The sequence below is a fragment of the Adiantum capillus-veneris genome, chromosome 24 (genome assembly GCF_014529385.1).
Source record: "Adiantum capillus-veneris isolate H3 chromosome 24, ASM1452938v2, whole genome shotgun sequence".
NCBI classification, from domain to species: Eukaryota; Viridiplantae; Streptophyta; class Polypodiopsida; order Polypodiales; family Pteridaceae; genus Adiantum; species Adiantum capillus-veneris.
In genome coordinates, this window is record NC_140954.1 from 13,118,216 (window position 1) to 13,145,303 (window position 27,088).

The window sequence follows — 27,088 nt, forward strand, 5'->3', positions numbered from 1 at the left end:
AGGCCGCTTCCATTGCTTGTTCAGAGAGGGTTTTGGACCACTCGCAAGAGTAATGGGATATGAAGACCAGAGATGCCTAGGTTTGTTCTTGCTCGAGCTGCGCAGACACAGAGAGAGCCTGATGAATGGCAAGGCTAGCCAGTCTCAAAGACGGATCACAGATTTCTTCAAAGCAGACACGGGACAGCCGCAAGAGCCACTCCCACAGTAGAGCTCCCCCTCGTCTCACACCAACGGCACATTGATCGACCGAGTGATTGAACTGGGGAAATCCAAGCGCCCACGACTGCGAAGGACTACACAGCACTAATAGAGGCTACGTCAAAAGATTCGGAGCACGCTGGCCAGCCATGCACGACGCCCGATCAGATTACTAACCATGGAGGAAATTGATGAGATTCGCCAACGACCGATGCGAAATTTTTTGTGATAAACTGCCCATTTTTGCTTAGTCTTCTGCTTAGCTCACATCGGCCAACCTAGGATCCATAGCATATATCTTTGTTTTGTACTGTTGTTAGGTTATTTTCGTTACTCTGACTTTGTATCAAATCCACCACCTTGTAACTTGCTGGTCTCATAGGTCACTATGGCCTTTTGAAGACGTTAATATAACATTTCATTTCATTTCATTTCTCTCTCTCTCTCTCTCTCTCTCTCTCTCTCTCTCTCTCTCTCTCTCTCTCTCTCTCTCTCTCTCTCTCTCTCTCTCTCTCTCTCTCTCTCTCTCTCTCTCTCTCTCTCTCTCTCTCTCTCTCTCTCTCTCTCTCTCTCTCTGTTCAGAGAAGGGTTCGGACCTTTTCTAGAGTCATGAGATACGAGGATCAGAAGTGTCTTGGATTGTTCCTGCTAGAGCTGCGCAGACTTAGGGAGAGCTTGCTGAGGACATCAAGGGAAAGACAGTCTCAGAGACGAATCACAGAGTTCTTTACACCAGACGGAGGAGGGCCAACGGAGCAATCATTACAGCAGATCTCAGAGCCTACTCATACTAGAGGTACACTACTTGACAGAGCCACTGAACTTGGCAAATCCAGACGTCCACGACCTCGGGGGTCTCCCATTACCGACGAAGGTTGCAACAAAAGATACAGATCACTCTAGCTCGACATGCAAGACGCCCAACCAGAGTTCTGACCATGGAGGAGGTCGATGAGATCCGACAGCGACCGATGAGAGATTTCATCTGAACCCACGAGCCCCCCCTTCTCCCCTTTATTTCCTTTCTCCTTAGTGTTCTAGTGTTAGTTAGTTGTTAACTTGGCAACTTTGTAACTTTGTAATTTCCGTACTCAGACATGGTATCAGATTCACCAATTGTAACTTTCTGGTCTCATAGGTCATTTTGGCCTTTTGAAGACGTTAATATAACATTTCATTTCTCTCTCTCTCTCTCTCTCTCTCTCTCTCTCTCTCTCTCTCTCTCTCTCTCTCTCTCTCTCTCTCTCTCTCTCTCTCTCTCTCTCTCTCTCTCTCTCTCTCTCTCTCTCTCTCTCTGGAATCTTAGTAGTTTAGGATTATATAGTATTTTATTGTGACATTTGTCATTTCATTTTTGTCATCTTGTTACTCTAACTTTGTATCAAATCCACCACATTGTAACTTTCTGGTCTCATAGGTCACTTTGGCCTTTTGAAGACGTTAATATAACATTTCATTTCATTTTCATCTCTCTCTCTCTCTCTCTCTCTCACCTAGAGCGGGATCTATAACAACTATTTATGAGTCAAGACTCAATCGAAGCATGGAGGCTATTCCACGAGCATTCACTCCACCAACGGTCACCTCCACAGAGACATGGGGGGAATATGCCACATCTCTCTATACAGCATCAACGCAACCACCTTTGCCGGACCCACTCGAGACATGCAGGAAGACATGTTCTTTCTTTACTGCCGAGAGGGTAAGAAAAGCCATTGACAGGATGAAGACAAGGAGAGCACATAATCTTGATGGTCTGGTAGCAGAGCACTTCATCCACGCAAGAGAGTTGCTTGCAGAGCTCCTTGCTATGATGTTTAATCGAGCCATGTATGAAGACTTTCCTGAGACTTGGAGTATGTCTACGATTGTGCCTATTTTCAAGTCAGAAGATCCCATGATTCCCGGGAATTATCGCACCTTCATGGTTGGTCACACATTAGCTAGGCTGTATACATCCGTTCTTGAGCAAGAGCTGAGTAGATGGGCAGAGCGAGAGGGCATACGAGTACCAAGGCAAGCGGGATTCAGGAGAGATTTCTCCACTCTCGACCAGTTTTTGACACTCAGAGCTAATATTGAGGAGGGTAGACACAATGGCAAGAGGATCTATTGTAGCTTTGTGGGTTTCCGCAAAGCTTTTGACACAGTGCCGAGAGCCAGACTTATACGCGACATGGGTGTGCCTACAGAGCTGATATGGGGTATTCTGGATTTATATAGGACAATGATGGGACGGGTACGCACTACTGAGGGAATGTCTGACATGGTCCACTCCACTATTGGAGTGAAGCAGGGATGCCCCCTGTCACGTGACACATCCAACCCTATGTATCCGTGGACAAGCTACACCATAGCAAGGTTCCCGTCAATCCAGTCAGTTTAGATTAGAAGTGATCCGGCACTTTTGTGAGTCTATTCATAGACCGTGCATGCCCAGTCACTCAGTGTAGATGCATATCCTCTGGTTGCACACTGCATAAGCATAAGCATTTCCATCAGAGTCAGTTTGGGGATTTTTCAAGTGACTTTATCCTATTTTTCCCTATTTTTAACTTATTTATTTAGTGACTTTTGTTGGGAACTAAGTAGGGCAAATTGGGTAAGTTAATATATAAGCAAACCCAAGTTAGCACAAGTGGGCAGATGAGCAAGGAGCACAGCAGGCTTTCCAAGCAACGGGTACTCCCTCCCTCTCTCAACAAGAACCTCGTCAAGCCTGCCTTGGTGAGACCTCCACCACCAGCCCCAGCGTTTTGGGATCGCCAGCAAGCCTCCATCGTTGGCGTTTTTCCCCCAACAGGCCATCGCCAGCAAGCTTGTTCCCTTGGCGTTTTCCTCCACTTCCGGCAGCCCTACCTAGCGTTTGCTAACACCAGCATCACCTGCAAAGGAGCAGCGTTTTCAGCCATAAAAACGCAGCCTAAGGCTTGCAACCAGTCAGCGTTTTCAGCCTTCGACATCAGCCCCAAAAACGTAGCCTTGTCCTGCTTATCCTCAGCGTTTTTATCATCCCTACAAGCCTCGACAAATCAGGGATTTTCAGCCATAAAAACAGCAGTAAACCAGTCATTTTCAGCCCCCCAAAGTGGTCCAGATTCTCAACCATTACCCCTCTGTGGACAGCAGATAGAAGAGCATCAGATTCAGCCCTAAAGTCATCATCGTCGTCATCAGCATAGTCCCCGTTTGCATCAATCCATGCATCATCATTGTACACCTTTGTGCAATCAAAAGTAGACCACTCTCGCCGACGAGAGTGGGGCCTTCGGAGGAGGGTTTTACAACCTCTCGGGTGTCGTATCTCTTTTCTCTCCTTCTCTCAGTCTCATACACATGCACGCACAATATCCACTCACTTTGTTCGTGATCATAGCACTCTCCATAAGACGGAAGGCTCTCTCCTTCCCTAAGAACTAAAAGGAACCTTGAGCAAATATAGATCACTAATCTTGAGAAAATACAACATTCATTCTGCTGCACCTTACACCCCCTATCTCCGACTCTTTTTGGGATATATGTGGATGAGTTTTCAAACTACGTAGAGCGTCAGGGAGACAAAGGGGCTCGACTAGCAGGAACATGGATTCCGTTGTTACTAAATGTTGTAGGATATTATGTTGATTTTTGACTCTCCAGAGGGGATGCAACGTAACTTAGATGCTTTGCATACATTTGCTCGTGACAATGGATTGTCTGTCAACCTGAGGTTATGGTGTTGAACACCACACCACAGTGGGTCAGGAGGTCAGCACCCACATTTACTTATGGCTAGGAGACTGTGGAGTACACAAATGCATATACTTATCTTGGGGTAGTCTTTGGTGGACTGGTGTTTTCATTGAGGAGAGCATCAAAGACTAACCTGACGAGAGCGTATGCAGCCTTGGGAGGACTGGAGAGGATATGTTCGCAGGTTCAGTTTCAAGAACCGCAATCAAAGCTCTGACTTTTTGACACTCTAATGACTTCAGCTATGCTCTATGGGATTCAAGTATGGGACCCTCAATAGACCATCATGGGAGATCTCGTAACACAGATGGATGGAGATATTGGAGAGGCCTCTCGTCTCTATGATCGCTCGGATGGTTCAAGCTAAGGCCTCAGTGCCGCATGAGATTATTTGAGCCGAGCTAGCCGCCCCCCCTCGTGGTGGAGGCATTGACAAGATCAGTATCCTTTATACACGGTTTATGGGATATCCCCAGGGACAAATACGCTCGGCTTGCCCTGCAGTCATCTCGACCACTACCGCTACAAGGCGATACAGCATGTTGGTATGGACAGATGACAGCATGGTTTCAGACACATGGTTTCAACATGGATAGATTGCCTCCGTTTCAATACTCCCTGGATACACCCTCCCTGTCTCTCACACAGACAGAGATCACCAAACTCATACACAAGGATCTGATTCAGCTAGATACCAAGAGCACATGGATACAGCCGACACAAAAGTTGTGCACGAATATGGCCTTCTACAGAGAGCATCTTCTCCAACTCACAGAGGACCGTTTTGCGACTAGGCCTACATACATGGACACACACTTATCTCATGGGTTACGATGCGCTATTGGGCAGATATATACATCCTCACATCAGCTCCAGATTGAGATTGGCCGATTTCAAGGGGTGCCCGCAGGAGCCAAGATATGTCACCTATGTAACTTAGAGCCAGAGACAAAGTTGGACTACACATGTCATTGCCCTATGTACTATGAGATACGCGGCTGCTTCCACTGCCTATTCAGAGAAGGTTTCAGACCATTTTCTAGAGTCATGAGACACGAGGATCAAAGATGTCTTAGATTGTTCCTGCTAGAGCTGCGCAGAGTTAGAGAGAGCTTGCTGAGGACTTCACGGAAAAGACAGCCTCTGAGACGAATCGCAGATTTCTTTACACCAGCTAGGGGAGAGCCAGAGGAGCAATCATCACAGCAGATCTCAGAGCCCACCCACACTAGAGGTGCGTTGCTTGACTAAGCCATTGAGCTAGGCAGATCCAAACGCCCGCGACGTTGGTGGGTCTCCCACCATTGACGAAGGCTACAACAGAAGATAACAGGTCACTCTAGCTCGACATGCAAGACGCCCAACCAGAATATTGACCATGGAGGAGGTTGATGAGATTCGACAACGACCGATGAGAGATTTTATTTGAACCCACCCCCCCCCCCCCCTATATCTCATTCTCAATTCCGAAACAGCTTCAGATTCATTTCCTTTTTCCTTAGTGTTAGTTCTTTGTAATTTCCGTACTCATACATGATATCAGATTCACCAATTGTAGCTTTTTGGTCTCATAGGTCATTTTGGCCTTTCGAAGACATTAATATAACATTTCATTTCGTTTCTCTCTTAGGCGATGGGAGCATCCACAGAGATGATCTTGGGAGTCATGGCTTTATACAAGACATTCGTGGGGCACGTTTGTACTTCCAAGGGGTTATCTAAGCATATTCACTCCACTGTTGGAGTAAAACAGGGATGCCCATTCTCCCCTACATTGTTTGGTTTGTATGTAGATGAGGTTTAAGATTGCATTGAGAGGGGAGGCGACAGAGGAGCACAACTAACAAGGACATGGATTTTATTAAAACTCTATTGAGATGATATGGTGTGATCTCAAATTCGCCAAAGGGGATGCAAAGACACTTAGAAGTATTGCACACTTCTGCTAGTGATAGCGCCTTGTCGGTGAACCTTGGCAAGACTAAGTTATGGTGTTCAACACCTCAGCACAGTGGGTCAAGCGATCTGCACCAACCTTCAGATAAGATCAGCAAATGGTTGAGTATATATACGTATACACTTACCTGCATAGTGACATGAAACGCCGTTTCTTGCCCCAAGAAACAGAACGGAGTTTCTTAGAAGTTTCAGACTCGAAAAAATGAAGTTTCTTGAGTGAATAAAAAAATTCTCGAGAAAAAAGTTGAATACAATGTCTAATGTTCTAGGACTCTGATTCTTGAGCATCAATAGTTCCATTAGATGACTATGTTGGGTTTGGCTCAATGGATTGCTTATTTTTATGTTTATGAACCCCATCCTTTTGTATTGCAATGATTTATGGCTTTGGAGTCTAGACATGCTATGGCTCTCGAGTCTTCATTTATGATTCAGTCACTTTTTGCTTAGTTTTTGACATTGAGTAGTATCATGTACGGCTGAAGTGTTATGGTTATGTAAAGGGTCAGCGTTTTGTCATATTGTTTGATCTAAGCAGTATGCATGATGTGATAGGTGCCTCTCTTGTAGAGAGAGCCCGCCTAGAGGTTAGTCAGACATCTCCTCTCGAGGTGGCTGGCTTCGCTTCTGGATGGACTCTCTCATCACGCAAGAGTGCCTTGATGTGTTGTTTACAGTTCAACAAGCTGCTTTCCGTAGGAAATTTCTTGTGTCTCCTCTCTCAGGATGTGTTATGATTTTGGGCATTAGATGGTTTCATGAGCATAACCCTCTTATTGATTGGGAGGCCAATGCTCTCACATTGAATGCCAAGAGCGACTCTCCTATGATCATTCGTGCTGAGGAGGGTCTGCATTCTTTGCCTCTCATCTCTCATGTGCAGGTAAAGCGTGAATTACGACGAGGAGCTCAAGCGGCATTCATCTATGCTGCTCCAATTACCCAAAGCATTCAAGCTCCAGATAGGTATTCAGCTTTGTTTACAAAGTTTAAACATCTCTTTTTGCCATATGATCTTCCACCCCGTCTCGCACCTGAGCGGTCGGAGGACCATCGCATTGAGCTTATGACGGGGGCACAGCCAATCCCTACCGTTTGAACAAGACACAAAAAGAAGAGTTAGAGCGGCAACTCACGGAGTTGGTGGCTAGAGGATTCATACGTCCTCGTGGGGTGCAAATATAGGGACCATTAGTAGATTATCATAGCCGAGCTAACAGTACTGATTGATGGAGATGTATGGAGAGACCTTTGGTCTCTATGATTTCCCGGATGATTAGGACCAAGGCCTTTGTACCGCACGAGATTATTCGTGCAGAGCTTGTTGTGGTCATAGAGGCACTCACCAAATCCGTCCCTTTTATCCACAGTATCTAGGATCTCCCCAAAGACAGATATGCTTACAGAGCTTTGGAGTCTTCTCGATAGCTTGCCTCACAGAGAGACACATCTTGTTGGTATGCAAAGATGACATCATGGATTTAGAGTGGACAGACTACCCCCCTTCCAATACTCGTTGGATGCACCCTCGTTGACCCTCACACAGACCAAGATTACCCACCTCATCAGACAAGATTTGATTCACCTAGACACAAGGACTTGGACAAAGACGACACGAGAGCTTGACACGAAGATGGATTTCTATAGAGAGCATCTTCTCCAACTAACAGGGGATAAATATGTGATCAGACCTGCACATATGGACACTCATTTATCCCATGGGATACAATGTGCTAATGATCAGATGCGCACATCATCGCATCACCTAGTGATGAGACTGGCAGATTCAAGAGAACACTAACAAAGGCCAGGATTTGCCAGTTGTGTCCAATCTTCATAAGTTGGTAAATCTTCTCATTCTTCTCTTTCTACTTGGTTTTATGCTTATCAATCGGGATTTGCAAAACTCAATCAAGTTAGTGCAAAACCCGAGGGTCGTTTCGAAAATCAGTCAATATTTCTCATTACATAGATGATTACATATGCAAGTACAAGACATAAAAGAGGAGATAAAATCTAGACGATTCTAGCTCTGACAAAGAGATTGACATGGATCACCCTTCTACGCGGGGGGGGGGGGGGGGAAGAGAGAGAGAGAGAGAGAGAGAGAGAGTGAGTCTGTAACTGACCAAACAAGCGCAATGATTAGTTGCGTCTATGACCGTGACACAGAAACCCTAGCCCTAAACCCCGTCACATACTGCCTTCTAAAATCAAAGCAATCCTTCTCGATTGCAAGATAGAAAATAATAAAAGAATGTTCACACTTTTAACAATTACACAATTGAAATCCCACAAGTGATCATTCAATTATACATTCTTGTGCAATGATGGTCGTGTGCATAAAAAAGATAAGCTAGCTTCAGACACCTCAAGCACAATTGAAAATCTATCATATGGCTAGTATCATAGCCAATGCCTATAATAGGACATGGAGTCATACTTGGATGCGGAGCGCACATCCAAGACAGAGTTACCCGGAACGCGGAACGGGAACGGCGACGGGCCTCCCTACGGAACGGGGGAACGGGAATGGGCCCGGAACGGGAACGGCGCGGAACGGCAGGCTAAAAAAACACCCAAATATTATTTTTTTTAGCGTTATGTGTTTGAATACAAGTAGTATTAGAGTCCTTTGACTCTAATACCCACAAAAAACACGATTCGAAGACCATTTAACCTTATTATGACTTGATTGGGATGTGAGGCGCCCAGAGTACATAGCCAGATGAACAACAATGAGCAAACACAATTTCCATAGTACATACACAATGCTCTCAAATAATTGCAAGAGTAGTAGTCAGAGATAACACTTTGGAATTAATTATGGCTAACATAGTAACAAGCCTCAAAGGCCGCCAGCGGCCAAGGTGCTACAAAAAAACCAAAGGGAGGCAAAGTTCAAACCAGACTTCAGTGACCACAATACCAAAAGACTGAAGGTGACAAATAGCATAAAGATGCTAGTAGCTACAAATGGCAAAGAGGGCAAGGCTCAAGCAGCCATACAAAAAGGTAAGGATAAATGGCAAAGACTCAAGACTCAAGAGCCACTAGCCTGAGAGGCCTCCCAATCCGTAGTAGCCGGCTGTAAATCATGCACATCCTCCCATTCCTCATCATCAAGGTCTAGGTCCGGCTCGATCTCAGCCACAGATGAAGTACCTGGTGTTGGTGGATGTGCATCTCCATCCGCCTGAGAAGCCTCTTGCTCCATCTCCCACTGTGTAAAAGGATCTGTCTGTTTGTCTGTACTCTTGCAAAGCATTTTCAAATTTGCGCTGACGAAGACAAGATCATTAGCCTTCTCCACTCCAAGCCGATTCCTCTTCTTGGAAGCAATGTGGCTAAAGGTACTCCACAATTGCTCCAAGCATGAGGTACTAACTGACTGGCTGAGAATACGGATCGCCAATCTCTGAAGCTCAAGGCCATCAGAGCCATAATCCTCCCACCAAAGCACTGAACCTATTTTCCTGCGATCAATCTGAGCATCTGGACTGCCAAATGACCCCCGTATCTCTCTGTATTGTCTCAACTGATCTCTGACAATGCGTCGCCCATCTCTGTCTAGAACCATCTTGTTTAAGATCTCTGTAAATTGGTTCATGACTTCCCTATCTGTCTCTTGCCCTGCACCTTGGAACTCTGGATCCACCATGTACGCTGCCCCATGTAAAGGAGAGGCATATGAATTCCACCTCGAGCTGCAAAGCGCATGGATCTCCTCATATCGCTCTGCGTTCGGCTCAAGCTGTGCAAGCTGCTCAATCATGCGGTCCATTGCCTCATAAATCTTGCCAATGCAAGGATCCATGCCATCCAGAACTCGAAGCAAATGAACCACCGGTTTTACCTGTGCATCTAGACTCTTGAGCTCCTTCCAGAACTCAAGATCCTCTGCCTTATCCTTGCACAAAATCCCTGCAACTGTCTTTGCATAGGGGGAAGTGGTGAACTCATCACTGATGAAGACTTGTCAGACCGCATTTTGACATTCAGACAGCCTGCGTACAAGAAGAAAGTTGAATGCGAAGCGGGTATCTGAATACTTTAGAAGCACTTTGCCGCCCGACCTCTTGAGGTACTCACTCCGAACCAAGTTGTGATTGTTGATGAAAGTAACCATCTTCACTGCATCAGCAATGACTGGAGCAATCCAGTCTAGCTTGCCGATGTCTTTTAGAAGGTTGTTCAAGCAGTGTGCCATGCAAAAGCATACTGTCACATGCGGATAGTGGCCCTCTATGATAGCTGCTGCTGCCCTGTTTGATGCCTCCCCATCTGTGACAAAGGCCACCACGTGTTGCTCACCGATGGTTTCTATGGCCGCTGTCCACTCTGCAGAGAGGACATCGGCGGACTTGCCACTCTCAGTGGCATCATGAGAGTGCACAAAGTACATCTCTCCACTGGAGTATGCGACGAGACCATGGATAGATCTCTTCCTTGTATCGCTCCACCCGTCGGCAATGAGGGAAACGCCATGTTTTGCCCAAAGACGCTGAATGTTGAGGGTTGCTTGCTCCACAATAGCCTTCTCTCGATCGAGCAAGGTGGTTCGGAGAGCCTCTGAAGATGGCGGCACATAGCCGGTGCCATACTCTCCAATCCGTTGCACCATGACTTTCCAATACTCCGACCTATTTCGATCAAACATAGAAGAGGTTAGTATCAAAAAAGTGGAACCAACGATAACGAAAGAAATGAGAGAGAAGATTGATAAATCATAAAACAATGAACATACCTCGCTGCGACAAATGGGATATGGTCGTGATAGAAGAATCGGGCCACGGCCGCATCCACCTCTTGCTTCTTCTTTGGGTCCCAAGAGGTGGCAAGGGTCTTTTGGCGACGAATTGGACCTTGTGAAGATGCACCAACACCTACACCGGGTAGAGAGGAAGAAGGGAAAATGAGGGTCTTTGGATCAATACCTTTGCGTGCCGGCTTGGCTTTATGGTTAAATTGCCGATCCTTTTCCTCGAGCTCCTTCCTCTTCTCGATGGTTACGTTGGCACAAAATTTCACCTCATGTCCCGGCACTCGAAGAAAGTGTGCCCTCACTTTGTCATGCCCCCCTTTCCGTGTGTAAGAGCATAGCTTGCATCCCCATGCACGAGAACCTCCCGCCGCTGACAAGGTGCCCTCCGAGGTCACTTCATCCCACCACGACCATTCCTTCGCCTTTTGAGTGTTGCCCGCATGAACGGAGGGGGTTGAACGAGAAGAAGAGGCCATGGATTATCCGTGAAAGAGAGAGAGCTTGATCTTTGAGGATTTGAGAGAGAGAGATAGCTTGAGAGAGGGCTTGAGAGAGAGAGAGAGGCTTGATTCCGTTCTTGCTTGAGGCTTGAGCAATGTGAAGTTGAGATAGAGAGCTTGAGACTCGAGAGAGAGGCTTCACCTCTTGGAAGTTGAGACCGAGAGAGAGTTTGACCCTTGAGCCTTGAGGGTTAGCCCAAGAGAGAGAGAGGTTATGGCTTGAGAGCTAGAGGCTAGGCCCCTATGGCTTGAGAGTCGAGACTCGAGAGTTGAGAGCAAGGGAGAGATGGCCCCCTTCAAACTTCCTTGATGCTTTGGTGAAGAATGGGGGAAGGGGGGATTTATATAGGGCTGTAAAATTTAAATGGCCGTTGGCTGCCCAAATCTCCCAAACAGCTAGATTTTTAAAAGTTGAAAAACTGCCCGTTTCTGTCCGTTGCTGCCGTTCCGCCCCGTTCCGGGCCGTTCTGCCCCGCTCCAGCCGGTCCGTTCCAGTGATGGCCTGCATGTCGGAACGGCAGTCCGTTCCGACGCGTTCCCTGAATTTTTGACCGGCCGGAACGCCGTTCCGGCGTTCCAAGGCCCCATATAGGCGTTCCCCGGTAACCATGATCCAAGATCATTATTCATCATAAATTCATACGAATTTCATTAAAAAAAGTAAAATTCATGGTTCTTGTCTTTTAATCCAAGGATTGTTCATTCATAATCCGTTGTCGCTCCCCAATCAGCTGGTATATTGAAGTCCAACAATAACTCCTTTTTGTGCTTCAATTGAATCGTTCTTTCTCTTACATCGAGTCGGGCATAATACTAGTAGAACCAAGGCATGCCCAATACCAATCAATGGTGTCGATGATGCTTAAGTCCCATTAGCCATTTGTGCTTCGATCTAAATTCCTTTGGCATATTCATCAATGCCCAATCTTGCAGCTAACTGTCCGGAGATAAAATTTTGCATGGATCTTGATCAAAGAGGATAAGGGCATCTTGATCCCAACCGAAGGTGGAGGCTTCTTGTTTCTGTTTTTTCAGATGGAAGTGGTCGTTTAGTATTCTGGTTTGTCGGACAATCCCAAGAAATATGGCCGTGAATGCCAAACTCGTAACACTTTCCTTCTGATCAGTATTGTGTCATCTCTTTAGGAGTCAACCGTCGGATAGTAAGTGTCAAAGAATGTGCTACTTTGCGAAGGTATCCTGAGCGGAAAATCAAGAACTTTGGTTTCTTTTCTGGGAAGGAGTGGCAATGTCGGTAAATACTAGCTCGCCCAAATACACCAATTGCCAAACCACGTATTGAGCATCTCTCTGGTTGCTTCTAAGTGGAGGGACTGGGTGGATTTCACTACAATGTGATCTTCCTGTTCTTTGTCTATGTTGTTAGGATCGTGCTTTGATTTTACATAGAACAATGAAGCAAGCTAAGCTCTAATACCACTGTAATCATTTCCGACAAGGGATCGAACGCAAACACAAAGATAACTATAATCTGCAAAACTCCGTAACTTCAAAACAACTTGAATAACTGAGAGAGAGAGAGAGAGAGAGAGAAGGAGAATCCACGCGAAGGACACGGAGTAGCGGAGTTCCACTCCCAGATGGCATTGGCTCCAAAGGTTGGTGTCCCTTTCGGTATTTCTTTATTAGTGCTTCAACAAAGTACAACTCTAGGACTTTGCTCTGCTTCTCCACGCGGTAAAATGCGAGAGAGAGAACCAACATAAGATATTTAAAGGCCCTAGGCCTGCTCAAAAGCATCTTACATGAAAAGCACTCAATCTAAAAGCTTCAAGTCCAAATGCATGCGTCCATGGGGCTATCCGTACAATGCAGCCACATCATCACCTGTTTTCGTAAATCACGGGAGGTCCGTACAGCATGCCACGTCATTAATATTTTACGCAATTGGGTGTGGGGAGTGTCCTACTTTATTTTTAGGGTTTTAGGCCCTTCCGCCAATGTTAAATGAGTTGATTGGGTTAGGATTTTAAATCCTAACCCCTTTTATCTTTAGGCCACTGGGTCAATCCTTATAAGTTGGTAAATCTTTTCTTTCTTCTGTTTTAGCTTCTTTTAGGCCCATTGGCTGGATTTGCAAAACTCAATCGAGTTAGTTCAAAACCCGAGGGTCATTCCAAGAATCAACTAGTGTTTCTCATTCTGCAAATGATTACATATGCAAGTACAAGACATAAAAGAGGAGAGAATATGTGCGCAACATAGAAGGGATTATGGGTCTAACAAAGAGATTGGCATGGACCACCTTTCTAGAAAGAGAGAGAGAAAGAAAGTCCGTGATTGGCCAAACAAACACAATGATAAGTTGCGTCTATGACCTCGATGCAAAACCCTAACCCTAAAACCTATCACACAAATAATCAATGAAAAATGCCAATTTAAGGGATTTCAAGGAGATTCTCCTCTAGACAAATCTTCATAGTCTCAAACTAACCCTTGAATATTTATGTTTTCCTAGAATGTTGGGGTTTGTCTCTAATCATCCTGGAATGGATCCCTAAGATAAGCATAAATAGAGCTTAAGTAAAGGCAATGAAGGTGAATGTTTAGAAAGGAAATTGATTTTCTGATAGCATTGTTAGGAAATGTGAGAAGCCACTAGCAAGAAGGTCAAGGTCAGAGGCCTATCTCAGTGCAAGCTACCTTGTCAGCATGAGGGTTATGCAAATGAATGATTTAGAAGTTTTGGAGTTGTGCAGGGTTGCACATCTCACTTCATCGGTGGCTTAAAACGATGGACATGCTTAGGGACTGCATGACACTATGTTAGAGACAAGCATTGCCTTAAAATGCATCATGAGCGCAAATAATGGTACCTCTCGTAATATATCAAACAATTCAAGGCACATTAGAAGTGCTAATTTCAAAAGAAACACATGATAGCTTGAACTGCTCATAAATCGGACTTTCATCTTTGTATCTTAATATACTCACCTGTGAAAGAAGAAAAACCACATCCTGCACACTCCTAACCTCCACCTCTCTTAGATTCTCGACGTATACGCCTTTCTTGATATCCTCTCGCATCTGCAAAAGGAATTAGAGAAAAATGTATTTTGCAGATCTGCTTGACTTATCTTGAGTTGCAAGAAGCAAAAAAAGCAGAAAATTTTACTTGCAAGTTGGTGGAAGATGGTTCTAATAAATCAGTTATCTGCTCATTATAAATCTCCAGAAATGAGCACTTGCAGGTGAATAGTAGCCGCTCCTCTTTCCGCAATCTCTCTTCCTGTTTTGAAGATAATCATTAAAAATAATGCGTAAAAGGTTAAAGTCGGCACACTCCCAAGTGACTGATCTCCAAGAAAGATAAGAAGAAAGACAGCAGAAAATTTGTTTTCTGTAGTCAACTTCTACTTTGTAATCTCTTTTCCTGTTTCAAAACTAATTGTATCAAAATAGTCTGTTGGGTCATAGGTGATACACTCTTAAATGACTGATCTCTAAAAAAGACATGCAGCAGAAAGACATAAAAGCCTTGCACTTCTTAATCAGGAAAGTTTTATCTCCGACCAGCAGAGCCTACTGAAAAGTCATTCACATAGGTGACAAGAGTGGTTGTACAGTACAGCTAGATTATTGACCTAGGTAGAAAGCTGGTTGTCCCAATGGTAACAATTTGACACATTGTCTGCCACCAATACATGGTGCTGGGGAAGCATTTCTTGCCACAATTCTGTAATCCCTCAGACTCCAACGTGTGGATGTTGATGCTCTTCACAGAATGTAAGCCACCAGAATCTTCATCTTATAATCCAAGAACCAAAGACACAGTTCCTTCAAGGTCCAACCATACAACATTTTCCACGTGAAGCAGCAGCCAGGCAGGGAGCAATTTCAAAAGCATACTGGCAAGCTTTGGCATGACAAAAGAAACTCTGAAGGGTTCAATCTTGACTATTCTTTCTTGCTATTCAATATCAGAGGCTAGCCAATGAGAGCGTCAAGGACTTTAGAACTCACAAAGTGCAGTTCCTGTCAGTGAAGCTAAGGAGCACAATCTTATGTGAGAACTTATTCGCATGTTATGAGAATCATAGGCACCCAGATTATCAGTCACGAGTGCTCTGGGAGTCCAAAAATCTATTCATATACTATGCTCCATCAAGCAAGTCCTCATTCAGGTCTTTTGCATGCATTTGAGAATCGAGATGTGTCAAATTTAGCCATGCATGTCAATTGTTAAGCCTACAAGAAGCTTAGACACAATTCTCTAGACATGTCTGGTTTTGGCAAAAAAAAAAAAAAAAGAATCGTGAAGTTGTGCAGTGAGAACCCCTTTGCTCACAAGATCTTAGTCATCTTGTGAAGGACTTAATATCCCATTAAAACTGTCACTCTGTTTCAGAACATTTACCAAGTTACAAAAGTTCTTAGTGCAAGGTGAATTGCCCAATCAGATGCGCATGAAAGTAGTCATAATGCCAGAAAACAGTCTTTACCAACAAAAAGAAGCCACAGTCACATCTAGTACTACACACACGTGTCTGTGCGCGCACGCATGTAAATACGTTGTCCTTTTGCTGTTTAAATGAGCTAAACATATGTATCAAATTGAAAGTGACATCAGTTACTGAAATCACATACCACTGAAATCTGGCCGAACAGATACTCAAAAATCCTAGGAGTAATTCCACGATTGTCGCTGGGCCGCTCCTCTAGCTCACCAATGTCTCCTAGCATTGTGTGAGTTTTACCGCTTCCCGTCTGCAAATCAGAAATGTTACAGTCAATGCTTCTGAAGTGGCCATGTTGCAGTAGCAGCCAAATGCACAGTAACTGCTTACTTGCCCATAAGCAAACATGCAGCTATTATAGCCAGACATGCAGTTGTCAACCATCGGTATACCTGCTATTGTGAATAGTTTTTCCTGGGCAAGTTCAATTGTTCATAACACATGGTTATGATAAACCTCCATGTGGTGAGATGACATGGACAACACAATTGGGATCATCTACTTAGCAGTTTACCTGTGAAATTTTATCACATGCAACATGATCGAAGGTAAACCTAGCCTCTGGTTGCCCAATATAAGTCAATGTATGTGCAGTCTCTTGCCTCAGGCACCTGCTATAACCTTGAGAAGCTATTTCTGAGGTGTTTAGTGGACGGCAGCGAATAAGTACCTGAAAAGGACGACGCGGACTTTGATAACTATGTTGCAACCTGTGTCAAAGGTCATGATTTGAAGACTTCTGAGCATCAAAGAGGATTGAGGTCATTTATACCTGCACATTGTGATCATTCCAGAATGAAGGATTTTCCTCTAGCTCAAAATATGGAACATCTGCACACTGATAATCGGAACCATGAGGCTGTGCAGACCGTACTGGCTGGGAAAGGTATGCACCCAATCGTAGGCCTGGCAATCCTGCACGAATGACTGTTGCACCAGAAGATGAAGAGCCATTGCTACCAGTGGTGTACTTCAGCGTGCGGGAAACATTGCGAGTAGGAGTTCCTGCAAGTTGAGTACTTCCAGAGTACCCTGGATCATTGGTACCTGATCGTAACGCTTTTGTTGAGCGGGGAGTGGACTGATTTGAATTACCTGCTCTGACTGAACACGGCTGCACACTATTAGAATTCAATTGAGCATCAAGAACGCCAACATTATCACTAATGTGGGAGGCTTCTGAGCATGAAGAACTCCGTAAGTGCTTGTTTGGTGTCCAAACCTCCATCCCTTCTTTCTGATGAGGGCTCTCCTGTCCACGCTTTCCACGTGGTGACAACAAGCTAGGCCCTGAGGAGCAGCTATCTTTATCAAAACCAGAAGTAGCTTGAAACCGTGGATGGTGCCATCCGAATCTGTTTCTTGCGATACCTGCAGCTGTTTGTCTTTCAGGAGTACCACCTGGGTTATCAGACCGTGGCAGTAACTTTGATTTGCCTCGTGGAGTGGTTGCCTGTACTTTGCTCTTCAAAATCAAATCATTGTTTCCAATCCCATCAGTAAGCTGGGAAGGTAAAGGAATGGGACAAAGAGGTGCTCGACCTGGAATCAATGTAAAGGCAGAACCAGACTCTTGATCATGACCATTTTCATTGCTACGACTATCTTGTTTACTTGGAGAATTCTGAGCTAGAGTTCTCATAGGAGACATCCCTTTGGTTGTCATTACACTGCCAGGCTCTTTAGCTAGGCTCAAGCCAATGATGAACCAAAACAGATGTTCTTTGTTGACACCAGAAACTAGTGCTGCTTCATCTTGACTTCAACTGCTAACATACAAGAGGTTTGAATAAAACCCTGGTTTTTCTCCCAATCCAGATTCTCAGAAATTGGAGCTGGGAAGTCAACAGACGCTTCCCGTTCTGCTTGCTGCTGAGCGTCTCCTTCAGTTTTGTGCGATCCAAGTTTGTGAGTATTCGTTCAACAAGAGCCGTCCCCATCAACTTCACAGCGGCATACATAGAAGCATAATATCAGAGGAATTTTCTGCTCGCAATGAAAGCGAGCTCATCCACATGCCTTATACCATATACTCCTTTTCCAGAGCCTTACAGGACTTTCATTCTTGCAAATTCCAAAGTTCTCGGACTCTTTTGGGCAGGCTTTCCGAGCTGTGAGGAGCTTCTGCAAACAGCAGAAGAAGATCGACGCACAGAGAAAGAAGCGTGCGAGGAGAGGAGGCAGAAGCAGGCTGCTAGTTACAGTTCTCTGATAGTAAGCGGACCCAGCAGATCTTCTTCGCTTGTCTTCACAGAAGCTTTATGTCCGGAAAGAGCAGCTTTGGAACATGCCCTTCCTCAATTCGTTTTGAATTTTGGAGGGACTTTGGAGCATCCAGAATTCCAAATGAAATTTGAAACACCCTACGCTTCATAAGAGGTGGTTTCCATGAAGATCAATGGTGCACACTGTTGGTGCTTTCGCAGCACTACCTCGGTACCTTTTTTGCATACCTTTTTCTAGGCTACACTTCACACGTTTCAACAAACCCTCACTTCCTACGCTTACTTGTGAGACGAGAGTTAGAACAAATTGACATGTATGTGAATGTCTGATTGGCAAGTGGTGGTCAATGGATGGAAAGCCCTTTGATTTGAGAACTTTGATAGATGAGCTTTTTGTGTTTTTTATCTCTAGCCCTGCCTCCACACTTTTTCATCAAGTTGCAACCTCAACCCCTTAGTTAAACCCACAAATTTCTCCTTGTTCCCCTACTTCCATTGTATGTTCCCTCCTCCTCTTCATATATTTGAACTATGCTCAACGATTAAATCTTAGAGTTGTGCTCTCTCTCTCTCTCTCTCTCTCTCTCTCTCTCTCTCTCTCTCTCTCTCTCTCTCTCTCTCTCTCTCTCTCACACACACACACACACACACACACACACACACACACAGTTGTGCCAGAGATCTACTAGCATAGCTTCTAATATTTATGTTCAATCGTGATACTTGAAGCCTATCTACTATTGTACCTATCTTCAAGTTAGGAGACCCCATGGAGCTTGGGAACTATCGCACTATGATGATTGGAGACACGTTGACACGGTTGTATGCATCCTTTCTTGAGTAGCAGGTGAGTAAATGGGCAGAGAGGTAGGGCATGCGTGCAGCCGGGCAGGCAGGGTTCAGGAGAGGTTTTTCTACTCTTGACCATATCCTGACACTCGGAGTCATTATTGAGGAGGGCAGATCAAATGGGAGACGGATCTATTGTAGCTTTGTGGACTTCCGCAAAGCACTTGACACGGTTCCAGAGCTAGATTGATGTGCACACTACATGAGATAGGAGTGTACATAGAGTTCATTTGGGGGATCATGGCATTATATAGGTCAATAATGGGGCATTTATGCACCCTAGAGGGTCTATCTACACCGGTTTACTCCACTATTGGGGTGAAACAGGGATGCCCGCTCTCTCCTACTCTATTTGGTATGTATATGGATGAGGTTTCTAACTATATTGAGAGAGATGGTGATAGAGGTGCACAGCTTGCAAGGACATGGATTCCACTATTGTTATATGCTGATGATATTGTGTTGATCTCCGATTCTCCGGAGGGGATTCAACATCCCTTGGATGCATTGCAAAGGTTTGCCCATGAAAGTGTTTTGTCTATCAACCTTGGTAAAACCAAGATTATGGTGTTGAATACCACCCCACAATGGATCAGGAGGTCAGCACTTAATCATAAACATGCCACAAATCGACTACAAATCAGCAAGTTTCACCGATGATTTATTTATTTGAAATCTTGATCATGTGAATGATTAAGCCAACTATTTGGAAAATCGAATTGGAGTTGAACAAAAGGTAAGGCTAGCTCTCACGCTCCATGATAAAGAAGACCAGGAGACAGTGGAGTATATAGATGCTTACACCTACCTTGGGGTGGTCTTTAGTGGACCAGCATTTTCATTGAGGAGAGCAACAGAGACTGGACTAACCAGAGCCCATGCAACATTGGGTAGATTGGAGAGAATGTGTTCACAGGTTCAGTTTCAGGAGCCTCGGATGAAGCTCTGGCTCTTTGACACTTTGGTGGCTTCGCATTGTTCTATGGAGCTGAGATATGGGGACCTTCATTGGATCATCATGGGAGGTTGGGTCACATTGATGGATGGGGGAACATGGAGAAGCCTATGGTCTTTATGATCTCGCGGCTCATTAGAGCCAAGGCTTTAGTACCACGTGACATTGTCCAAGCAAAGCTAGTTGTCCCCCACTAGTGGTTGAGGCGCTCATTAGATCGGCCTCCTTCATTCACCACCTACGGGAACTTCCCAGAGATAGATATGCCCGCCTAGCACTTGAATCCTCTTGACAATTAGCCATGCAAGGAGATACAGCATGTTGGTATGGGGAGATGATATCATTTCAAGCACATGGGTTCAACATAGACAAATTGCCCCCCTTCCAGTACTCATTAGATGCACCCTCCCTAATTCTTACACAATTTGAGATCACCAAGCTCATCCGCCAGGAGATGACTTGGCTAGATACTAGGAGGACTTAGATACAACCAGCTTAGGAGCTGGGCACCAAGACGGCTTTCTATAGAGAGCATCTTCTCCAGCTTATTGAGGATGGTTTTGTGACAAGGCCCAGATACACGAACACCCACTTGTCTCATGGGATCTCCATGGGATACGATGTGCTATTGGCCAGATACACACATCTTCACACCTGCTGTGCTGCAGATCGAGACTGGGAGATACAGTGGAGTACTACACATGCCATTGCCCATTCTACTATGAGATATGAGGCCGCTTTCATTGTTTGTTCATAGAGGGCTTTGGACCACTATCCAACTTCATGGGGTATGATGATCAGAGATGCCTGGGTTTGTTTTTGCTCGAGCTGCACGCACTCACACACACACACACACACACACACAAACACACACACACACACACACAGAGAGAGAGAGAGAGAGCATGATGAGAGGAGAGGCTAGCCAATCTCAGAGACGGGTCACAAACTTCTTCAGAGCAGACACTGGACAACTACAATAGCAAAGCCCACACTCTCCTCGCACTAGAGGCACACCGATCGACCGAGCGACCGAGTTGGGGAGATCCAGATGCCCACAACTGCAGAGGATTACAGAGCATCAATGGAGGCTGCATCAGAAGATTTTCGGATCACTTTGACCCGACATACACGACGCCCGATCAGACTATTGACAATGGAGGAGATTGATGAGATCCGCCAGCGATCGATGTTGGATCTCCGATGATTTAGCTCTTTTTGAGGATACACCCACATTGTGTTGTTTTAAGACACCATTCACTCCATCCTCCACTCATATCCTGCACAATCCCAGCTAGCTGCTTAATTCACATGTAGCAACTTAGGATTCCACAGTATTTTTATTTTGTTACTCAAACTTTGTATCAGATCCACCACATTGTAACTTTCTGGGCTCACAGGTCACTATGGCCTTTTAAAGACGTTAATATACCATTTCATTTCATCTCTCTCTCTCTCTCTCTCTCTCTCTCTCTCTCTCTCTCTCTCTCACACACACACACACACACACACACACACACACACACACACATAGAATTTGATAATTCCTTCAACCATAGCGGAATTTTGGTGAAAAGAGAGAGTATTTCTTTAAGAGTATTATTTGTAAGAGAAGAGAAATGCTTGGTTGGAGTCTACAACAAGAGTACGTAGTTAGGAGGAATCTCTAACCCCGAGCAAATACTTCCGAGCAAACAGGAAACCGAGCTAATATATACAATAGAAAAGAGCATATCAACATTGCAATAGTTTAGATATTGAACATAGAGTAGCAAAATGAACCGGTCATATCTTAATTTTTTTCAAATAACAGAACGAGGAACCCCAAAACCCGAGCAAGTTATCACGACCTGTCCCAAAAATTGAGCAAAATAGAAAGAATAATACATAGGAAGTCATAATCAAACTTAGGAATAATGAGGGTGAAGGAAGATGAGGTAAGAAAGAACTTACAAAATTGAAATTCTCATCTTAGAGTATCTCTTATGATTTAGAAGGAGAAATACATTGGCCTCTTAGGCTCAATGCCAATGTGCTCTTTCCAGTACGATCATAGCCATATTCACGTGAGAGCTTAGACCATGTGGAAGTGTTAGTTCTTGCACATATCTTTGCACGTTGTTCACTTGGTTCAAATTTGGGACAACCAATTAGGCACAAAAACCCAAGCAACATATTTCATACCACTTTTTGTTAACAAGTGTCACCAGACATATTATATGTCGTTGTCGTAGAGGAAACCTTATGACAACTTTTTTGGTAATACTACACTTTGATTGGAGGTGTGTTTTTTGGATTGCTCAAACTTCTCCCTTCTCTCTCTTTCTCTCTCTCTCTCTCTCTCTCTCAAAAAATTATGTACATTGTATTACATCATGTCATCTTGGTCTCAATTATGTCATGATTGTGTCATAAACTGCAAACATCTCTCCTTGAACTTTCCATTCGAGACATTGACACAATCCTCCATCATCTTTTTCTTAATGATCTCTCTCTCTCTCTCTCTCTCTCTCTCTCTCTCTCTTTGTGTGGTAAAGAGGGTATGTATACCATTCACAAAACGGCATTCTCATCATAATGAAAATGTTTTTGTGATGATGCATGCCATACAAGTTGGAAGCTTCATAGCATATCATTCTATTTTTGAGTGAAATAGATAAACAACATATTATCTTGGCCAAGATGGGTATATTGGTATTAAGGGCGAACATGTGGGCCTTGATAACTATTACACCTTAACTTGAATGCAGAAGGAACCTGAAATCTTGTAGACGGATTTGATGTTGGAATACCATGTTGGTTGATGACGTTTTTGAAGTTGTCAGGGATAGAAATGCAAAGGCACAAAGAGCTAGATGATTTGAGGAGGTTGCAACATCCATTATTAGCAGTAGGGGTGGGGGGTTGGAGCCTAGAACATACTCGCTACATTGGTTGTAGAGTGCCTGAGTGCCGGGGCAAGCAGCATTGGCAGCCAGCACTGTCCAAGACCCATCGGTGACTAGCATTACGATCACCACAACCATCACAAGGCGGGTAAAGCCTCCATAGATTGATCCTTCTCTCTCTCTCTCTCTCTCTCTCTCTCTCTCTCTCTCTCTCTCTCTCTCTCTCTCTCTCTCTCTCTCTCCCCTAAAGAATCCAACACTTTTTCACATTAGTATAGGTTCGTGTGTTTGGAGCCTCTCAAGAAACAATGGAACCACATAGCCAAGCCTCCCAAGAAACAATGGAACCACATAGCCAAGCCTCCCAAGGCAATAGAGGTTTATCATTTGCAATTCCACCTACTAGTGCTTGATAGCTGTTCTTACAAAATAGTTGGTGAAGACAAAGAATAGATCATGGAGCTTGTACTTGTACAACACTTACACGTTGATCATTACCATTAGCTGAAAGAGTCTTTGGGCCTTCAGGAATATGCATTTCCTGCGAAGGAGGTGGATTTATGATTGTAATAGGCATAACAATATCATCAAAAAGCCTACCTTGCATCTCTTGATGCTCTTGGCATAATGCATACAACAGTGGACTAAGCAAAGATCACAAGGAGAATTATGTAGATAGAATTTCTTTTGCAAGGCTTGCCGAAATAGTCCTCTGTATATGCCACACATCCACCACGTAAAAACTTGTCCTTTCCCAATAGAAAAGGCCGCATGAGGATTGACTGCACAAAAGGCTACAAATGGTAGCAGCAAGTGCCAATCCACCCTCCACAAATATGACATGGCATGTCCAAGGTACTTTAGTATTTTGATATTCCTCCCAAACAAGACACATGGGAAAATCAAGCCTAATTACCAACAAGAATCAAAGTGGTCAGCACAACCACAGATGCACGTATACTCAGCTCGGCTTCTTGTATGGTGGCCACAATTTTTATTTGTATTTTGGCAAGCTCTACTTCTTGTGACCACAACGCAAATTTCTTGGCTAGCTCTGCATCTGCTTGAGTCATCTCAGCCTTCCTAGTGTTCTCAAAGATCTTGGTCTCTGCTTGAACAAGAAGCTCCTTCTGTTTTGCAATTTGGACCTGCTAGAGTGACATACGTTGGTCTCGGTGTCAGCTTTTGCGGCATTCTGATGTTGTGTGAGACCTTGTCGCTCCTTGGTGCCGACATCACCCTTATACTTGGCGTCAGCGATGGCGATCTTGGCGCTAGTGGCCGCGTCTTTTGGGCGAGGAAGGACAAGTACTCGTGGCTGGGGACATGGACGAGCTGCTTGACATTGGCGTTGTATACGAGGAGGCCAAAAGTTGAGCTCAAGTTGCACTTTCTCGAAGACGGCGAGCTTGAACTGTTTGGTGCCTATGAAAATGTCCTCCATGGTCATGGCGGCGGCGAGGACGCGGGTTTCGCCTTCGATGATGCACTTGAAAAGGTCATTGACATGGTTGTAGTTTTGTTCATGGGGGGCGATGAGGCAGGTGTATTTGATGAGGGCGGCTTTGGGGCCGATGGTGAAGACGACGGGGAAAACGAAGGGGAGCTTTTCGATGCTCATGGCTTGAACGTCAAAGTCGTAGGAAGGATCCAGGTTTTCTTGGCCACCTTCTCTCTCTCTCTCTCTCTCTCTCTCTCTCTCTCTCTCTCTCTCTCTCTCTCTCTCTCTCTCTCTCTCTCTCTCTCTCTCTCTCTCTCTCTCTCTCTCTCTCTCTCTCTCTCTCTCTCTCTCTCTCTCTCTCTCTCTCTCTCTCTCTCTCTCTCTCAAGGAGCACGCGCCGGCGCGCGCTCCTTGAGAGAGAGAGACTGTGCAAATTCCTACTGCCGACTGTTCAAAGTATGACGGAATCTCCATCAGCTGTATTAATGACGTCTTTGCGTAGTTGCTGCAGCATCAGATCAGGCACGAGCAGCTTATCATAGAGAGAGAATCTCATTGGGAAATTGATGCAGTAGATTTGGGTAGCAACGATTATTCAGGTTATGTGCGCAGCCACAATCCCTACAAGCCTATTGTGATCGGCATGCTGTTAGGGTTTTTTGTATCATTTTTTATGCGTTCCTATAGGACTTTGTTGAGCATCGATGTAATTGAACAAAATAACCTAAGACCACAACTTTGCAGTGTATATATGTTACAGAACAGAGAAATTGACTGACGTTATTTGTGTACCTTAACAAATTTGAGAACTACAACAGAAGACTTCTGTATCAAAATCAGTTTCAGCAGGTGAAGGACAATATGCAGCACCGTTGAGCTCTCCTACTACAGTCTTCAAATGCGCGGTGCCGAGAAAGGGAGTGGAGAGGCACAGCCTTTGGCGAAGTAGGTCTCCATTGCAGTCAAGATCAACCTGGCCATGTCATGTTGTAGGACATTGCAACTAGGCGAGGAGGCCGTTTATGTACAAGCAATATGGCAAGACAGGTTACATAAAAGGCCCGTAGCTTGCACATGCAAATAGCACTAAAAATAGAAAGGCACCACTTGAACACCGTTGCAAATGGCTAGGGGAGAGGCATTGCTTTCCGATACCTGCGATAGAACCACGTTTTTGCTACGGTACGCTAAGGTCCAATTTGGTGGTGGGATAGCCTGAAATCTTCACCGACCGGCACGTGCTTTTGGGTGCATGCGTGCAGCCTAGAGAGAGAGAGAGAGAGAGAGAGAGAGAGAGAGAGAGAGAGAGAGAGAGAGAGAGAGAGAGAGAGAGAGAGAGAGAGAGAGAGAGAGAGAGAGAGAGAGAGAGACGTGCCCACAGGAGCTGTAGGGGCAAAAAATTCCCAAAATACCCTTGTATCTATTTTTGGAGGGATTGTTCAAGATTTTTTAATCTTTATTCCTTTTTGACAGTTGAGATCCGGTTTTGCATGCTTAGCAGGTAATTTGTCACAAATTACCTTGCAAAAAAAAGGCAATTATGTATAGAGATAATGAAGCAATTCATCTCCAAAGCCTACATAATCAACCCATAGTCTCAATCTAGCATCTTTTTAATCTTTGGAGAAATTTAATTTCACAACTAGGAGTATTTTGAGAATTTTGGAATATTTGAAGGGCATTTTGGAAATTTGTGACAAAATAATAGGGGTATTTTGGGAGTTTTTGAAATTTGAGGGGTATTTTGGGAATTTCCACAAATCAGAGGGGTATTTTGGTAATTTTCCCTTTGAATCTCTAACAAGCTGAAACGACACAAAGTGAAGGATTGGCTCCAAGTTATCGCTTCTAAGAAGGACATAAATGTGTATGAATTGAGATACTTCAATATCACAAAACGAGAGAAGAAGATTGTTTAACGTCGTAGGAAACTATCCCAAGAGACCTTAAAAATCTATCTATTGACGAGAGAGAGAGAGAGAGAGAGAGAGAGAGAGCAGTGTTCACGAAAGACTTCTCTAGCAACCGATGTGAAAAAGGAGAGCATGGGAAATCTCTCGGTTTTTAGTAAAAATTATAGGGTTTTTACCATTAAAATCCTCCAACTTTAGCAGAGTAGAAAAGGGTAGATAAAGATAAATAAGGGAGTATAAACTTTGAGCCATATGCGTTGGAATTTTTTTTCGGTGCAAGGTTAGGTGACCCTCCAAAGTAGCCGAAACTTTTCAATATTTGTCCTTTAAAAATACAATAAAGGTTGTTTTTTTGTGCACAGAGAGAGAGAGAGAGAGAGAGAGAGAGAGAGAGAGAGAGAGAGAGAGAGAGAGAGAGAGTATAGCAAAAAAACAGACTTTACATCGTAAAATATTTGGCCTACTCGATGGCAGGCTCATCATTTTTGCTATAATCTCACTCTCTTCTCTCTCTCTAGCAGCGCACTCCATGTGTGTTGCTAGAGAGAGAGGGAGAGAGGGAGGGAGGGAGAGCGAGCATAACAAGAAAAAAAAATAGACATTATGTTGTGAAATATTAGGCCTTGTCAACGGCAAGGCCTAATATTTTACAACCTGACGGCAAGCTCGTCAGGTTGGAATTCCTCTCTCTCTCTCTCTCTCTCTCTCTCTCTCTCTCTAATAGTCGAGGGGAAAAAGCTTGAGGACAATAGGGGTTGAGAGTATAAAGAGAAAGCCCTCAAAATGGGTCCTTACCCCGGATGAGGCGTCATGGTCAAGCAGGGCCAACAATACTACGAATGAGTATACCATTGATTTCACCCCCATCTTTCTTCTTATGTTGTTAATGATTAACGAGCTTGCCAACAACAAGGACCTTTATTCTACAAGAAAACCTCTCCTCTTGCCATCACATTTTGACACTCCCTTCCTCTCTCTCTCTCTCTCTCTCTCTCTCTCTCTCTCACACACACACATTTCCCACGGCGTTAAAAATTCTCTTCTTTTTCTTCTAAGTTCTTTACTAATTTTCCCTTTTAGTTTCTCTCTCTCTAGCAATCAACACTAACATAGAGTCCTAGATCTAGCAATTTCGTCTAATGAGTAGCAATTTAGGAATTACCAACATCTATATGCAAAATT

General features: G+C 44.4%; 2 protein-coding genes and 1 pseudogene across 3 annotated transcripts in view; 2 read left to right on the forward strand and 1 right to left on the reverse strand.

Moving 5' to 3' along the window:
- The window catches only part of POK2 (phragmoplast orienting kinesin 2), a 95,724-nt gene extending 78,131 nt beyond the window's left edge, over positions 1-17,593 (reverse strand). Inside the window, exons 1-6 of one of the 2 annotated variants that reach the window (XM_086497959.1) lie at positions 16,408-17,593; positions 16,150-16,305; positions 15,966-16,049; positions 15,766-15,885; positions 14,294-14,407; positions 14,113-14,205 (exon numbers count right to left, since the gene is read on the reverse strand). In XM_086497959.1, the coding sequence (XP_086354085.1) occupies positions 14,113-14,205; positions 14,294-14,407; positions 15,766-15,885; positions 15,966-16,049; positions 16,150-16,305; positions 16,408-17,301 (1,461 nt within the window). In that variant the 5' untranslated portion in view covers positions 17,302-17,593. The remainder of the gene's footprint in view (positions 1-14,112; positions 14,206-14,293; positions 14,408-15,765; positions 15,886-15,965; positions 16,050-16,149; positions 16,306-16,407) is intronic. The other variant, XM_086497960.1, reaches the window with a different exon arrangement.
- Positions 17,594-17,623: 30 nt separating this feature from the next.
- Positions 17,624-18,083, forward strand: LOC147425971 (uncharacterized). The gene has a single exon (XM_086497961.1). It carries the CDS (start codon positions 17,631-17,633, stop codon positions 18,009-18,011), a length of 381 nt encoding a protein of 126 aa, XP_086354087.1. The 5' UTR covers positions 17,624-17,630; the 3' UTR covers positions 18,012-18,083.
- A 5,667-nt stretch (positions 18,084-23,750) lies between these two features.
- On the forward strand, positions 23,751-25,498 carry LOC147425972 (uncharacterized; annotated as a pseudogene).
- Positions 25,499-27,088: the final 1,590 nt, after the last annotated feature.